General features: G+C 46.7%; 1 protein-coding gene across 1 annotated transcript in view; it reads left to right on the top strand.

Annotated features, from left to right (window-relative positions):
• ldb3a (LIM domain binding 3a) overlaps positions 1-16,784 on the top strand; it is a 41,183-nt gene extending 24,399 nt beyond the window's left edge. Inside the window, exons 5-12 of the mRNA XM_030748564.1 lie at positions 2,208-2,230; positions 3,553-3,729; positions 12,755-12,990; positions 14,319-14,712; positions 14,885-15,065; positions 15,322-15,442; positions 15,857-15,972; positions 16,057-16,784. Coding sequence (XP_030604424.1) covers positions 2,208-2,230; positions 3,553-3,729; positions 12,755-12,990; positions 14,319-14,712; positions 14,885-15,065; positions 15,322-15,442; positions 15,857-15,972; positions 16,057-16,146 — 1,338 coding nt within the window. The 3' untranslated portion in view covers positions 16,147-16,784. The remainder of the gene's footprint in view (positions 1-2,207; positions 2,231-3,552; positions 3,730-12,754; positions 12,991-14,318; positions 14,713-14,884; positions 15,066-15,321; positions 15,443-15,856; positions 15,973-16,056) is intronic.
• The last annotated feature ends 682 nt before the right edge of the window (positions 16,785-17,466 follow it).

Consider the following 17,466-nt stretch of genomic DNA (forward strand, 5'->3'; position numbering starts at 1 on the left):
ACAGGAACAAAGATTTTGTTTTTGTTTTTTCATTTCAACCATTTTATGCTTTCAGGCTTTTATACTGAAAGGATCCCATAGTTAAAATAAAAGCAGCTTATTAAAAATATACAATTTTCTAAGCTTGTTTATAAACGGTAATGATCAAATTTTGATAATTGTTACCCAACATTCTCTGCCCCCTCTCCTTCCTGTCTCCTCCCCCTCCTCCACCATTTGACGCCTCCGTCGGTGCAGGTAAACGGCCGCAGCGCCTCCTCTGGGCCTGCGGAGGCAGACTCTCCTGGGAGGCGACCGGTGGCGGTCAGCCCTGCTCAGAGGAGGCAGTATAACTCCCCCATCGGCCTGTACTCAGAGGAAACTCTTAGGGAGATGGCAGCGATGCAGGCGGGTCGGCCTGCGGGGTAGGTAGAGGCGAAGAGGCCCTGCGGGATGTTTAATAAGAGGCTAAGAAGCAGAGACGCAGCTTTAAAGAAGTTTTCTGAGGAAAAGCTGATTAAAAGCAGCTAAAAAGTCTCATATCATGCTACCTCCTGAGTACGGTGTCTCACTTCATACAAAGGAAAATGTCCTAAAACTGATTAATGAGGACGTATTCTGCTCATTTCTAAATTCACATTTTTATTTCTGGACTCTCCTACAGCAGCTTTGCATGATTCACAGTTCAAAATAACCCTTCTTTGTCTGATGCTAGACCTCTGTGCAGCCCCTCGGTTCATCCTCTGTCTGAAACAAGCTGTTTCCCGCTTTACGAGGACGTTCTTGTGTGCAGTAGGTCCACTTGAATCTCTCAGTGATCGCAGTAAACCCGAAAGATCTCAGACGTAAAGATGAGGTAATTGGTCCTTCATCAGCTACTCGAAGCCTCCGCTCTGCTTTGCTGACCTTTGACACTAAAGAGAAGGAGAATGATGGGTGCATCAGTACATTCAGCATCGTAAAAGCAATAAAAAAAAAGAAGAGGTCCAGACAAATTTAGTTCAAATGTTTCACCAATGTCACGTTTCCTAAACTAAAGCATTACTGCCCTTTAAACTGCAGCACCACCACACCGATACACACTCTACACCTGGGACTGAAGCTTTCCTGTAATACTTACTAATGTACTTACTGGGGACTTTTTACGCCCCAAAGAAGGTCCAGTTCCCAACTTGTCCCACTTCTCACAGTTTCACTGCTTCTCAGAGAGTAGTTGGCAAGTGTTTGCAGACAGGTTGGCATCTTCTGTGCAAACTGCAGGTGACTGAGGCAATCTGCAAGCAACCAAAGCAGTTGCAAGGAGGTTTTTGGTGGAGCACTGTGAACCTCAAAGTCCAGGAACAAGTTGCCAACAGGTTCAGGTATACGCATTTTTCCCTACCGACAGGTGTTGCCAGCTGGTTGCCTACTGGTCTCAGGCCTGTGTGACTTATTGCTTTGACCCTACAGTGTCACGTGACATGACAGTAAAGCTGCCGCGGACCTGATGAAGCTCGGATTCATCCTGTGCAGCTAAGTTATAGCTAACCTTAGCTTGCTCTGTAATGTTGTCTCCTGTCTCCAGTTTTTGTCTTTATGTGGAGTTTGTGTCAGAGGCTCTGTTGATATCTCTGTAGATATCAGTTATTCCAATTCTAAGCTAACGCCAGCTGGTGATGCTGACTTTTAATGCTGAAAGCACAGACGTTACTTCACAGCCTGTTCAGTCTGTGTAAAAAGGTGCACAGAGCAGGATTCATCATTCACATTCCTGAAGAGGAGGTCAAGTCCTCACAGTGTGAGTGACAGATCAAAATACACACTTCCACTGCAGCTGTACTTACGATCGTAGCCACATATACAGTGACACACTCACTCTGGTCAGAGTGTGATTCAGTTACTGTGTCACTGAGACACCAAACACCTGTTGGTTTGTTTGGCTGCTTTTAAAGGTCAGGGGACCCTCTGGGTACACACACACACACACACACACACACACACACACACACGCACACAAATGTTTAACACCCTCTGGAGCAGAAAGGCCGCCTCAGGCCTGCAGACTCGATCCACTGAAGATCTGAACAGGAGCTGGTATTTATGGACGAGGTGACCTCTCTCACCTATGACCTCTGACCTTTTTACCTGGTGGATGATATGTTGTCAGATGTGTTTTCTAACAGCAGACTGTCTCTCCTCTCTCCCTCTTTCTGTTTTCTTCTTTGTCTCCCTGCTGTTGGTCGATCAAGGTTTTCCCCCCCGCCCCTCCACCGTTAGTATCCTCTCCGGCTCAGTGCATCTTGGATGTGTGCTCGTTTGCTCGTTTAAAGGCATGGCTTAGATGGGAGTGCTGTCCTGCAGCTTTAAAGGATCTGTCTGTAGGCTTTCTGAAATCATCCATGCAGCATCTTCTAATAGCAGCTGAGGTGGTAAATCACAGTAAAATCAAATAGGCCTCTGTGGGAAGAGCTGGAGGCATTATGTCTTTGGGTGTTTCTCTGAGGCACATTTACAGGAAGTGTTTCAGAATAAAAGCCTGCTAGAGCATGAGAAGTTTCAGCCACTGGAACGAGTGGATTGTCGGGCAGTGAAGTGAACTAAATGTCAGCTGTGTTCCTGCGTTTGTACAGTGGGGTTAAAGGTCGCGGTCTGACGCGCTGTGATGTTTAATGGTGGGCGCATGCGGCTGTTTGAAGCATGAACTCAGTCGTCTCTAACCCGATGTGCAGAAACTGGTTTGTGTTTTGTTGGTTTGTTGAAGTGAACGTATGAATTTTCCTTTTTCTTACAGAGACTGTGTGATACAGAAATCTGTAGAGATCGCTCATGTTGTATTTATTCCCCGCAAAAAAATGAGAAGATTAGAGGAGATGTTTCAAATGTAGCACCAGAAGCAGCACGCCAAAGTGTCCAATGCATTTTTTGGGAGCCTAAAATTTGTAGCAAAAGAGGGTTAAATTTTTTTTTTAGCAGTGTTTTGGAGCAGGAAGCTCTGTGGTTTATGTAATTAAGAAGCTTTCAGACACACAGCAGAGCAGGAGGTTAAAGGTTAACGAGGCTTCCCCAAGCATTTGTTTCAGTCACACTCGGGCTGTTCATCGTCTACAGAATCGACAGCGCTGAACAAATCGATGAGAGCGCCGCCCGGTGGGAGGTTTACGCCACAGCTGTCCTAAATTAACAGCTCTGGGAATTACCAAAATCATTTCATGTGTTTCTGTAACAGTTAGTCGCCCAGCATGCAGAAGCTCTTTAATAAAAATATGATCATTGCTGTTATCCACAAATTTTCAAATTTGCTGTTTTACAAAAAAGCAGAAAACTGGACTGGAAGGAGATCCTGTTGGCAGCATTAACTGTATCCTGAAAATGAAAAGCTCTCAGTTCTCCGAATGTCAGCACGGATCGAATTTGCTGTTTGCTGTGAGCATGACGGGCCTGGATGTTTCTTCTTTGTAACACAAACCCATCAGCTTCACCCACCCACCTCACCTCCATCCCGCCATCTTTTCCTCCAACTATCCATCCCCTTCTTTGCATCCTCACCTCCGTTCTTCTCCCCTCCTCTTCCCCTCCATCACTTTCTGCCGACAGCGCCGGCTTCAACCCCGGTGTGCTGAAGGACACCCACAAGCCCATTGAAGTAAAAGGCCCCGGCGGTAAGGCCACCATCATCCACGCCCAGTACAACACGCCCATCAGTATGTATTCGCAGGACTCCATCATGGACGCCATCGCAGGACAGACGCAGACCAAAGGCTACGATGCTGGGTATGAACACCTCCTCCTGCTCCTCCTCCTCCTCCTCCTCCTCCTCCTCTTTCCACTTTAACTTTTCCTTTATCTCTGATTCTTCCCACTGACATCCTCATCTTTCTGTCTTCCTCCTCATCCTCACTGTTGTTTTTTAGCTGTTCAATACGCCACCTGGAACATGTCTTTGTTTACGCTGAGCAAATATTTATAATGAATATGAGGGTGGCACCATTAGTAAGTAATAGTTGTGAGTGTGTCCTGCAGTCCTCAGCCTGAATGCTCAGAGCAGAATACATGTTCATTTTTATGGGGTGACGGTTTGTGGTAAACTTCATCTGCAGGACTTTTTCCCTCCTCTTCCTCCCCGTCTCATCTTTATCCTATTGTAGTTTTTATAGTTTCATACCTTCAAACACAGTAACACCACCATCAGTCCTTTCCTCCGCCCGTCTCCTTTCTTCCTGTTCTTCTCTGGCCTCTTTGCTTCATGTTCATCGGTGACTCCGGGGATGTTTTTGGGGCTGATTATCTGAATATTAGAAGGTGCAGCCTTCGGGTTTTAATGGTTTGTGCTCATGTGGTGAGTGAATGACTCTTTCTGTGCTGGTCTTGAGTGACTGTTAAGTTTTAAGTGAGGTAGCAGCATATTGGTTTGGGCTATCCTGGGATACTTGTACAGCATGTTCTCTGTGGGGCAGGTGTGGCCCAAACCTCAGGTGTGCTGTGGGAGTCGGTCCAGATGAGGCGGACCTGTGGCCGGGTCAGTCAGGGCCAGATGTGGCCCAAAGGAAACTGCAGTTGGGTCACACAGTTATTTCTGTCTGAGCAGTAAAGTCTGAGCAGTTCTTCCCATTTTAATCAAGTTTAACCCTTCATGGTGCCAAACAGCAGTCGTGTTATAGGAGACCTTTGTACCTGCTGCCAGCTCAGAGTCACTCTGATATGAAGGAACATGCTGCTGTGGTGTGTTTTGGTTGTTTTCCTCTCCTCTTCTTCCTCAGTGTCACATTACAGTTTTCCATCCTGCTGGAAAATTCCTGTGGGAGATGTAACGCTGTCACTGTCCCCACGCCCATTCTTCATTTCAGCTGCTCTATTTTTATGCCCGATAAAGTCGCTCTGATTCAAATGTTAGGCTGAATAAAACCATCCGTCCATACGGGGGGGGGGGACCACCATCTGTGCATACCCCCCCGCCACACACACACACACACACACACAGCGTCTGAGTGTTACACTGTTGTGTTTTTACTTTTGTTTTCTTGTGCTAACTGAGCACCGAGCGTCTGCTGCGTATGAATGCTGAACCACACAAACACAACACGGACCACCAAACTTTCAACAGTAGCTGCTCTCACGGTCCTGGGCCGGTGTTTTATGCTCTTGTTGTATAGGTCTGTTTTATTATGGTTTCTGTGTTTCTGACTTCCTGTGTTATCCCTGGGTGTTTAGTCTTTGTGTTCAGTGTCAGGTTACTTCCTGTTTTATTTTGGTAGGTCTTTGGTCTGTTTGCTCTAGGTGTAGTTTTGCTGCCTGTGTTTCCCTCCCAGCTGTTTTCCATTTGAACTTTACCTCCTGTGTTTATAAGTCTGGTGTTTTCTTTGCCTGTTGTCGTGCCATTGGTCGTTCCCCGCTGTCTCTCATGTATATCTAGTCGAGTCAGTTTCACGTCTCTCCCCCTTCAGGTGTATTCCGGTTAGAGCTCATGTTTATTTTTGTAAGATTGGTGTAAATAAACGTGAGTGAATTACACCCTTCCTGGAGTCTGCATTTTGGGGTCCCCCTTCCTGCCTGCACAGCGGCGAGCCATGACAGCTGCAGACACAGGCTTCATTACCGTCCTGCAGGGCTGAAGAAAGCTGCAGAGGTTTGCACTTTTCTTACCACAGGACCTCTGTGTGGGAGGTAATATGCAGTGGAATTGGTATTTTATTATCACGGACGAGGCAGATTCTCATGGGGTTATAATCTATAATTACTACAGGCTGAGAGGTAATACCGGTCCAGCGTGAATGGGACTCGGAATGATGAAAAACAACACAAACATATGATTAATAGTTTTCATTGTTAGTGCTTTGGATGCCATGAATATGCCAGCAACCACAGAGAGAGCAAAACAGCCAGAAAACGATGAGACGTGACAACAAAGATATAAAATTTCACAAAGATTCATAAAGACTGGAACAACCTCAAAGAGAAGAAACTGACTCCAAACTCTTTGGGTGTGGGCGAGCCGCCCTGTGCAGCAGGGCTGGGGGGGGGCTTTGTAACTGCAGGGGGGCAACAAAGTAAAACTGGTCAAGTTCAGCTCACAGTCTGGAGTCTGTTTCTCCTTCTTCTGGTGTCCAAATCTGATCTGAAACATGCAGAGCAACATTTAAAGGTGGAGCTGGTCCCGTTCCAGGGGTGGACGCTCATGAACATGACCACAAACGTTCAAACAGAGGACGAACTGAGGAGCTGCACGAGGACGAGGTGAAGAATATAAATCAGGAAGAAGAAATGAGCAGAAAAGGTTCAGGTCATTGGGCAGAAAACCGTTACAGAACAGATCACAAAGATGCACACAACAAACACACGAGACAAGTCAAAGCAAACCGAGATCCAGACTGAGTGCTCTGAGCCTCGTTCTCCCTTTAAATGATCTCATTTAGAGTCCTCTGTGCTTCCTGTCATCTCCATTTTCATGATATTTGATTCTGAATGTTAGATCTTTGATTTAAAAGCCAGCAGGGCATCGAAACTTTAACTCAAACAAAGAAAAATCCCCTGAAAGTCCAGGTTTCATTCAGCACTCGGCCTGCAGCTCCTGCTTCACTGTCTCTTTATTTTTGACTTGCTTTGGCTGTGGGCATTGCGGCGCCCCCTGTCTGTGGTTGCAGTTCCATCCCAGTTAAGGAACACCTCGTAGACGGCGCCTCGCCGGTTTATCGGGCTGTCCGGAGCGCAGAGAAGGACCCGGACCTGAGCGAATGGGGCCGCCGCAGCGCCAGCCTGCAGTCCAAGACCTTCCGCGTCCTGGCCCACGTGACGGGAACGCAGACCTGTAAGTTTCCTCTTCCTCTGCCTCGATTACAACTTCCTTCCTCATGCAGGTACCTGGGCTGCAAAGACAAATATTCCTAATTTCAGTTTATTTGAAGATTCAGTTTGTAGATGATGTAAAAACTTTGAAGCTGGTCTCCAGAGTTTGACCTGACCTGCAGTCAGGTTTAGGCTTCATCTTTACCTCCTTTCTGCCTGCGCTGCCTCCTTAGTGTTAGAAATCTGTCAGTGTTCCCTTTTTAAAAATAGGAGTTTAGTGGATGATATTTTAGAGAAAAGGGCAGCCTGCACGCCTGATGTGACTTTAATCAAGCAGACTTTGCTTTAATTATGACTAAAGTGGTTTAATTAGCATTAATAGGCACATGTGGGGATGTTTTTGAAATGAATCTAACTTTCAGCTGTCGCCTCCTCTCCTGTGTTTCTGCTGCAGTGCTGAGTGAAGAGGAGGAGGAGGAGGAGGAGGAGGAGGAGGAGGCTCTGAAGAGGAGCAGGTAGGCAGCAGAGCTCCAGGAATCAGCTGCTGAGCCCCAGCTCCTCACCTGTGCACCTGGCCCCGCCCCCCTGCACTCTGCCCTGGCTTCCTCACCCCTCCCCTCAACATCCCTCACCTGACCTCAACTGCCCCGCCCATAAAACACCTGCAGAGGGCCTCTGTTTGAGGCTCTGTGTATGTAAGCAAACAGCTTTCATCAGCCTGCAGGCGACATTTTCTCCCCAGTCAAAAGAAAACAGGCATCAAATCCGCAGGAGCCCCACATCCAGGAGGCACCTCCGCCGGCTGCTTCTGATGTGGAGCTCCTCTCCACTGTGAGCTCCTCGCCCAGGCTCCCTTCAGAAGAAGCTCATTTCACCAACCTCCATCTGCAGTTTCATTCTTTCGACCGATAACTCGCTCGGCTCCTGCTTCTCGCTGCCCTCACTCACGATGAAGATGGGAATTAGAAAACGTGCCTTTGATCGCTCGTCTCATCCTCAGCACGCAGACGGGCTCGATGACGCTCTGCTCCTCACGCGTTTCTGAACGTTTGTGAGCCACAGTTTATTAAAGCTTACTTTAATGTGTTCTCATAGCTAAGGACGTTAGCCGGATCCTAATTATCAATGACACCGATAGGAAGGGTCTCATCTGATGCCCTAGAACCGACTCAAATCACACCTACAGTAGAAAATTACTCATTGCTGTCTGTCGCCGCCTGAGAGCGCGGCAGGGTTTCATTCAATGTCTGAAAGCATCTCTGTTGTTTCCCAGCCGTCTCTGATCCGCAGCCTCTCAGGCCTCTCCCACCTGGAATCACCTGGAATCAGTCGTTTCTTTTGGTTTAATGAACCTTTTTGTCCACATTAATCATAGATTTAGATTTATTTCTCACACAAACGACCTGCATGCAATGAGCTCATTTCACCAGCAGGAGGGGACGCAGGACTGATTAAACCTGTGTGTGTGTGTGTGTGTGTGTGTGTGTGTGTGTGTGTGTGTGTGTGTGTGTGTGTGTGTGTGCGCGCTCAGATGAAACACACACTGATTAAAAGTAAAAACTGTGTTGCACCTGTTGCAGGTGATCTTTCCTCAGCCTGCAGGTCTGTTAGCATTTACAGGCAGACGTCTGATTCAACTGCACGAACTAATCAAAGCAAGGAGACACCACAGAGCTTCCAGACGTGCTGCCTCTGTGGTCATTTCTTTATTGATTACCGGTAGCTGGTATTGATCGGTTAAAGAGCATTAGAGCATCTCAGGAGTCTGCAGCATGAGGAGTGTCGTCCTCCAGCTTCCTCTGTACGCTCTCATTTAGCAGCTGCAGAGAAAACAACCAAAAGTCGACCGAGAAACGCGACAAAGAAGTTTTTTCTTATTCTCAGCTGTGAGACGTCACACAGTCTGCACACACACAAAACCCCAAGTGTTCAGAGCTCGCTGTAAATTCCAGCATTCCTGTAAATAATAAGATGAAGAATATCAGGTCCCATCCATGTTTCATAGAATTTAAATCATTGAATTTTTTTTTTACCTGTTGGCCTTTTGCTGATGGCCCAGCAGTTTCCTGGCCCTCTGCAGGACTCTAACAGGCACTAAGCCTGGTTAGAACCTGCAGACATCAGATCATAAACAGCTCTGAAGCTCATATTTGGAGTCAAAATGTTTGGCAGAAAATAATCCAACACAACAGCCAAATCTGTAGTGATGCTGCTGTGAGTTAGGATTCATATACACTTCTTATGGAGCAAATACCTGACTGTGTTTCAGAGTTTTGGATTTCAGTGTTGCTCCTCCAGATGTGGCCCACACCTGTGTGCTGGGCTGTACCTGGATGTGGCAGATGTTCTGTGGGCCGGATTTTCCCTGCGGCGAGTGTAAGATGGACCGGTGGCTTTGCTCTCAGACTCTGAGTCAGCGCCATCAGGTAAGGCCAGGTGTGGTAACCTGCAGGTGTGGGCCACACCGGGCCAAACATCCACCGCTGCTCTCAGTTTGTTTTCCTCGATTTCTTGCTCGGCTGTTTCCCCAGCAGCTCCTCTGAAATCTCATCACAGCCCCCCCTCAGCGTGGAGCACTACATGCCCAATCCCTGAGAGGATGAGCAAACCTTTCAACCCCGCCCCCACCCAGCCCATCCCAGCTCTGATGGATGGAGCTTTCTATTCTCTGCGCACTTATTTAATCAACCCTCCATTATGCACCATCGATCTCTGCTGCCTCCCCCGCCTCTTTGGACTGAAATACAACCACCCCCCCTCAAAGCTCCAGCTCCCCTCTGTCCCCCGTCAGACTCCATTCACCGTCCAATGACTCACCATGAATCGATAGGAGCAGAGGTCGAGCTTTTATCCGCCAATAAAGAGACTGTGTGGTTTTTCCTTTACAGCTGTAAGTCACGGTGAGGGAAGCAGCAGATTAGACGCAGAGACCTCAGAGCGAAGGATGTAAACTCTGTTAAAGGTGGCTGATTCTGCTCATTGCTGCATTAGAGGAGCTTTGTGTCGTCGTCCTGATTTATCTGAATACCTTCATGCAGCTCAGCCCTCAGCCTGAAACAAGCTGCTTTAGATTCATGGCCCCCTGAATGGGCACACGTTACTGATGTACATACATATAGTTTATAGATGTTGACCTCCATAACAGAACAGTATTGACTGGCTGATATCTGATAAATTCTATGTCCAGTTCCTCATACAAAGAAAACTCCCAAGAAACAATTAATTAAGAATATATTTATTCTGAGACTCTACTAAAGCAGCTTTGCATGATTCACACGTCAAAATAATCCTCGTTTATCTTAAGCTGTCCTGTCTCTTTAAGGTGGAAGATTCTGGGAATAAAATACAAAAAGGTCCCAAACGGCCTGTTTCCTTAAAGGATCTCTGCTCTGCTAAATTTCACTCACTGTTTAAAGCAGTCTGTACTTATTTTTGCATGTTTACTATGAATATCCAACACTAGAATAGGAGATATATGGCATATGGCAGGAACCAGCTGACGGGTACCGGCAGGCCGGTGGCTGAAGCAAAAACTTGGGTGTAGGAGGAGTTCGGTGAGGCTGTGGAAAAAGACTTTTGAATGATCTCACAGCGATTCTGACAAACCGTCAGATCACTCAGGCGAGGAAAGCGGTGCTCTACTCACACGGTCTATAGGGCAGGGGGGGTGCTGCTGACTTCAACTGAGGCTACAGTTAGGTGGTGGAGGGAATACTTGAGAACGTCCTTAATCCCACTGACACACCTTCTGTAGTGAAAGCAGAGTCTCTGGATGAGGGAGACTTGCCCATCACTGGGGGTGAGGTCACTGAGATGGTTAAACAGCTCCTTGGTGGCAGGGCCCCCGGGGTGGATTAGGTTCGCCCTGAGTTCCTGAAGGCTCTGGATGTTGTAGGGCTGTCTTGGTTGACACGCCTCTGCAACGTCTCGTGAAGATCTGGGGCAGTGCCACTGGATTGGCAGACTGGGGTGGTGGTCCCCATCTTTAAGAAGGGCCCATCCATCCAACCAAGTTTTGAGAATAGGATTTTATTTTTATTTAACTTTTTTACTGTAGATCAGATGTTTTTGAGTAAACTGATCCACTTCACTTTCATATTTTACAAACTGTGTTGGCTTTTCTTTGATGAAGATGCTGTTTTATCACCAAACACTTAAAAAAGCATTTTATTTATTTTATTTCACTCATGCATCATTTCAGGGAAATTTGGAGGCAAATAAAGCCACATTGTGTCGGTGGATCAGATGTATAGTGACTAGTGTTAGTGTACAAAGAGGGGTTGGGAGCTGTAGTGAGAATCTGTAGTCAAAGCGTTGCATTCAAGTGCTGAAAGGAGAGTTTGACATCTGGGTTTTCAGAGTGTTTCAGAGGGCTGAGTGGTTTTATGTGCTTGTTTTTTTTATCTTTTGATGGCTCATTATTTTTTGAGTTCGATAGATGTTTCTGTTGTATTTCAGAGCCGTTCCTGTCCTCTTCTCGGTGTAATGAAGTCAGTAAACATTCAGGACGTATGTCAGAGTGCGGATTTGCCTTTCTGCACTTTATTCATTTACTTGTATGAGCAGATAAGTGAATAAGTTCCATTTTGACACTTGATCCAGTGTTTTTGGAGACTGGAGGAGCAACAGCTGAATATTCGCTGTCATCTTGGGGTGAAACCGTCTGATCTCTTTAAGTTCGTTGTCAGTTTCCTGCAGGATCTTCTGTCTGTAGCCTTTTTAATCTGAGGGTAAAGACAGCAGGCTTTCAATTTTTCAGGTCTTTGGGTCCTGAGTTTTGTGAAGGAAGAGTCGATCGATCGTCCATCACAGAAAAACCTGAGTAACATCAGGCTCAGGGAGGAGAAAGCAGGGGTTCAGAGGGGAAATAGCTTCACCGCTGACAAGTGACAAACAGGTGACCTCTGCTGCGGTTGTCTCTACACCTGCAGCCTGAAGCGACAGTCTGCCGCTGGGCTCCACCTCCAGCACAGAGCTGCAGTCTGCAGGTACAAACACCTGCAGGCAGGTGCGCTCGAGGCCGTCGGCTTTCCCTCACTGAGCTCAGTAACACGGCAGCTGCTGTTAAACGGAGGCTTCTTCAGCTCAAACTCCACAGGAGTGGATTTACAGGATTTTTGGCACAGGTGGGGTTTGAGCCCATAACCCCAGCAGATCGTGTAACAGCTGAGTAACGAGCAGTAACCTCCATCACTTCATCATCTGAGTAAGAGGCTGAAGCTCTCCCGACTCCCTCTGAAGGAGGAAAATCCAGCTTTTACATCCTTAAAGGTTTTTGCTGCTGTTCGTTAATGAAGCTGGATTCAGTTTTGGTTTCCAGCCCTCTAACTAACACTAACTTTGAATATCGTTTATGTGTTTTATCTTCAAGACCAGGTGAGTCTTCTGCAGCTGCTAAACATACAGACATGAGACTGATCTCCACCTGAACCCCCCCCCCCTCCCCCCCAAAGAAAAACCTCAGGCTTACGTCCCAAAATTGTTTCTTTAAAGAGGACCTATTCTGCTTCTGTGCTGCTCTGCACTTTTATTTTAGAACTTCAGTAGAGGTGTAAAAAAGTCCATATTTATTCATTTGTGCAGCCCCTCAGTTCATCTTCTGTCTGAATCACCCACTGACTTCTGATTGGCACATTTCTGGAAGCCTGCTGAGGGGCTGCCCGTGAGCTGTGCCACCTGTAGTATATGGATGTCCATATAAGGAAATCTGTGACACTATGACATCAGCACATTAAAAGAGTCTAAAAACATCATAAATTATTTATAAATAAAGTATTTGTACGTTGGGAGCTGTTAGATAAATAATTAGATCAATTTCAGAGCATATTCATGAAAGAATGAGGAGAAGCAAGAGGAAAAGTTAGTTAAAGAAATGGTTGAAATGATAATCTGAAGGTTTGGAAACAGCTGAAAGCTGGTTTCAATTATCAGATAAATGAATGTGCAAAGATTAAACTGATGGATATGTTGGAAAATACTCCACATGGATAATAATGAGGTTTCTTTCCCTTTCCAGCCAGTACGGTCCACCTTCCACCATGCACCAGGCCCCACAAGCTCCGCCCCCACAACAGTACCAGCCAGTGCCACAACAGTACCAGCCAATGCCACAGCAGTACCAGCCAATGCCACAGCAGTACCAGCCACCCATGCAACAGGCTCCACCCACGCAGCAGAGCTCGATTCAGATCCCTGTCGGCTCCGCCCCCTCTAAGGTGGTCAGTACTGCCTGCATCTACCCCTCACAGCCAGGTAAGCTTCTGTATAAATACACTGCTCAGAAAATGAAAGGAACCTTTTTTAGTCAGAGTTCAGCATCAGTCAGTAAACCTCTGTGATATTGATGAGGTCAGTAAGTATCGGGGGGGGGGGGGGGGGGGGGTGTTAATCAGTTTCAGCTGCTTTGGTGTTCATCAAATTACCAACAGGTGCACTAGAGGGGCAACAGTGAGACACCCCCCAAACAGGAATGGTGTTACAGGTGGAGGACACTCACAGTTTTCCCTCCTCATCTTTTCTGACTGGTTTTCACTAGTTCTGCATTTGGCTAGGGTCAGAGTCACTGCTGGCAGCATGAGGTCATACCTGGACCCTACAGAGGCTGCACAGGTAGTCCAACTCCTCCAGGATGGCACATCAATACGTGCCATTGGCAGAAGGTTTGCTGTGTCTCCCAGCACAGTCTCAGAGCATGGAGGAGACTCCAGGAGACAGACAGGAACTCTAGGAGAGCTGGACAGGGCTGGAGAAGGTCCTTAACCCATCAGCAGGACCGGGATCTGCTCCTTTGTGCAGGAGGAACAGGATGAGCTCTGCAGAGCTACAAAATGACCTCCAGCAGCCACTGGTGTGAACGTCTCAGACCAAACAATCAGAAACAGACTTCATGAGGGCGGCCTGAGGGCCCGACGTCCTCTAGTGGGCGCTGTGCTCACTGCCCGGCACCCTGGAGCCTGTTTGGCATTTCCGAGTATTGGCAGAACTGGCAGGTCCACCACTGGAGCCCTGTGCTTTTCACAGATGAGAGCAGGTTCACCCTGAGCTCATGTGACAGACCTGAAAGGGTCTGGAGAAGCCGTGGAGAATGTTATGCTGCCTGTAACATTGTTCAGCATGACCGGTTTGGTGGGTCAGTGATGGTCTGGGAGGCGTATGCATGGAGGCACACACAGACCTCTACAGGCTGGACTACAGCACCCTGACTGCCATCAGGTATCAGGACGAAATCCATGGACCTCTCTGACCCTACGCTGAACCCTAGTTCCTGGAGGATGAAGGAACTGATAACACTGACTGGCCCATGAAAAACTTACCAAATCTTAACAGCTTATTCTGCCATTGTGTCCTGTTTGGTTTGCATGGATGGACCGAGTTTTTCACAGGACTGCGGAGAATCTGTTTAAATGCACTTAAATACACACACAAGTAATTTATGATGTGATTAATTTTGTCATCTGTGGTTCCCTCATATTGACATTTACAAATCACTTAATTAATTAAAGGTAATTGTAATCACATTTGTAATCATAACTGTAATCATATCTTGGCATAAAGTATATCTTAATTTCCTCCACCCACAGCACCGGCTCTGGCTCCATCTGCAGCCCTACTGCAGCCCCGCCCTCCAGCTGCCGCCGCCCCCGCCCCACCTCTTGCGGCTTCGGGCTCCTCCAACAGACCCCCGTGGGTGACTGACTCAAACTTCGCCGATAAGTTTGACCCCGGCAAAACCACCACCACCACCAAGGTGCAGCCGCTGCCCCAGGCTGCCCCTCCCCCTCCAGTATACATCCCCAACCCCTCCCCCGCTGGGCACCCAGCTCCCAGTCCTGCCACCATCACCCCCAGCCCCGCCCCCATCACCCCCAGTCCTGCCCCCTTCCCACCTGTGGCCAGAGGTGTGGCCCAGAGAGCAGAGAGGTTTGCCGCCAGCAGTCGTACGCCTCTGTGCGCCGCCTGCAACAGCATCATCAGGTAACATACTGACGCACTTTTGGAGCCTCTAGAGGAGATTAGAGGAACTGCAGCTTATGGTGCTTCATTATTCTGCTTCAGAGGTCGCTTATAGCTTAAACCAGGTGATGCTGATGAAAACATGTCGCCTTAAGCATAAATTCAAATAAAATAATGCTGCTGTTGTTTGCAGGGGCCCCTTCCTGGTGGCCCTCGGCCGGTCCTGGCACCCTGAGGAGTTTAACTGTCACTACTGCCACATGTCTCTGGCGGATGTCAGCTTCGTGGAAGAACAGAACAACGTCTACTGCGAGAACTGCTACGAGGAGTTCTTCGCTCCGACCTGCGCTCGCTGCAACACCAAAATCATGGGGGTGAGATGCTCACCTGCACACGTTCTACCTGTGCGGTGTAACATCTGTGAAGCTTTTAGTCTCTGCAGACAGCGCTCAGTGTTTCAGAGGCTTTCTGTATTTAATGCTTCATAATCTCTCACATATATTTACTGGCTTAAATTTAAGAAAAGGCTTCAAATATATAAACAGAATATTCTTAATGTGTTATTCATAAAATGCTAAACGTAGAACACACAGTTTCTGTCAGAAAACGTCGTCATGCTGTGTGTTGCAGGAAGTGATGCACGCCCTGCGGCAGACGTGGCACACCACCTGCTTTGTGTGCGCAGCCTGTGGGAAACCCTTTGGGAACAGCCTGTTCCACATGGAGGACGGAGAACCGTACTGCGAGAAAGGTACGTGACCGCCGCTGCGCCGCCTTTTAGTGCTGTGTTTGATGGCTTCTGCTCATTTCTGGCTCCATGCTTTCATTCTTAGAGCAGCTTTGCATGATGAGTTCAAAATAATCCATCTTTATCTGACACTGGGCCTCAGTTCACACTCCCCACCCCCAACCACCTCCACCTTTAAGCTTTGGCTGAATAAATAGCAAGTGGGTGGAGCTTCTGTGTGCTCTGTGTGACATCAAAAAGATCCAAGAGTATAAAAAAGTGTGTGAAGCTGAGCGTTTTGAGCCATACGTGCTGAAACAAACTAAGTTCTGCTGCCTGTTGTATTTATGTGATTCTGATAAAGTAGCATTTTTTTTTAACCAGGCTGATAAATTCAGAGTCAGCTGACGGCTGCATCTTTAACCCTCTGTGTCTCAGATTACATCGCGCTCTTCAGCACCAAGTGTCATGGCTGCGACTTCCCCGTGGAAGCTGGCGACAAGTTCATTGAGGCTCTGGGCCACACTTGGCACGACACCTGCTTCGTTTGTGCGGTAAGGACGGTGAGCAGTCGATGGAGGGAGCACAGTTTAGTTTTAGGTGTCTAAAACTGGTTTTCCTGTCTGCTGTGCCTGCAGGTGTGCCACGTGAACCTCGAGGGTCAGCCCTTCTACTCCAAGAAAGACAAACCTCTGTGCAAGAAGCACGCCCACGCCATCAACGTGTAAACCCACCGGGCCGGGCCTCATCACGGCCACGGACACGAGCTGGCGACTTTTTCAAACGCGTGGAAACGCTCTTTTATTTTTTTGTGCATTTATGTGTAAAATCTCCGCTGCCTGATGATTCTGCTTCAGACCCATCCCACCCGGCTCATCACGTACTGTAGTTATTTTCTTATGTTTTCTACCATAAATTGTGTGTGTCTGTGTGAGTGTGTGAGTGTGTGAGTGTGTGCGTGTATGTGTGCGCGTGTGCATTCAGTGTGACTGCTGAGCTGTTCAGTTCACAAATACAGGTGTTTGTATGGAGTGTGCAAGGTGCCAAAATGTTTGTGGTTTTTTTGTGTTTAATAATAATCAATTAGTAAACTTATAAAAACAAAAATATTTAACTAAACTGGCTGTGCAATTAAGATTAAAATAGATTAGAATTTATTAGAAGTTGCAGTTATGATTTTTTATTTTTTTCTGGTGAGGGGACAAAATACATTAAGATTTTTATTTATATTTGTTTTATTAATTTTTTTAATTGAATGCTATCTAAACCTGTGCTGTCAGAATATGTAACTTAAAACTTAAAAATCAATCAGAGTTTTTAAATTATTTTGGAAATTAATTTTAAAATGAAAAAACAAAATGTTATTTTTGGCTTATTTAGACAATTTATTTAAATAAAATTTTAATTTTCTTAATACTTTTTACTTGTAGCATTTCAATTAAAATTATTTCTCAAAGTAACGAACTGTTTCGTATGTGTGAAATTAGATTTATTATAATTAAACATTAAAAAATGTATTTCTGTTAGTGGCACATTTAGGACTCCGTATGTTTGAACTGTACAGCTGATATTGTTCTCCTTATATACTGGACTCTTCTTGGGAATGTGCCTCTTTTGACTGTTTGAATGTTACCGTTTTATTTTTCTTTCACGTTCAATCTAAAATAATATATTTAAGTTTTTATAGTGATGAAGTTAAACCACAGACTGCAGAGAAGGTGAAAGGTTTATTAACAGCAGCAGATTGAAAGTAACAGATACAGAAAAGTGTTTTTGGTCTTGAAAGCAGTCCTCATTACTCTGGCAGTGAAGGTAACACAGGAAACACGACCAGGTGACACGTTTCTGGCCTCGTCCCAGCAGGTGAACCTCCAGATCTGACGAACACGCCTAAATGTGCAGAGATACGCGTGAGCGCCAAAATCTAAATAGACTGTGAACATCTGCTGCTGTGCTTCAGGATGGATTTAAGTTTGTGTAGATGTGCTCCCACTGAGGTGCATTCAGACTTGTTTATCCAGGTGAACCTGCTCAGGTGAGGCAGCTCT

Source organism: Archocentrus centrarchus, chromosome 15, assembly GCF_007364275.1.
Source record: "Archocentrus centrarchus isolate MPI-CPG fArcCen1 chromosome 15, fArcCen1, whole genome shotgun sequence".
Taxonomy (NCBI): Eukaryota; Metazoa; Chordata; class Actinopteri; order Cichliformes; family Cichlidae; genus Archocentrus; species Archocentrus centrarchus.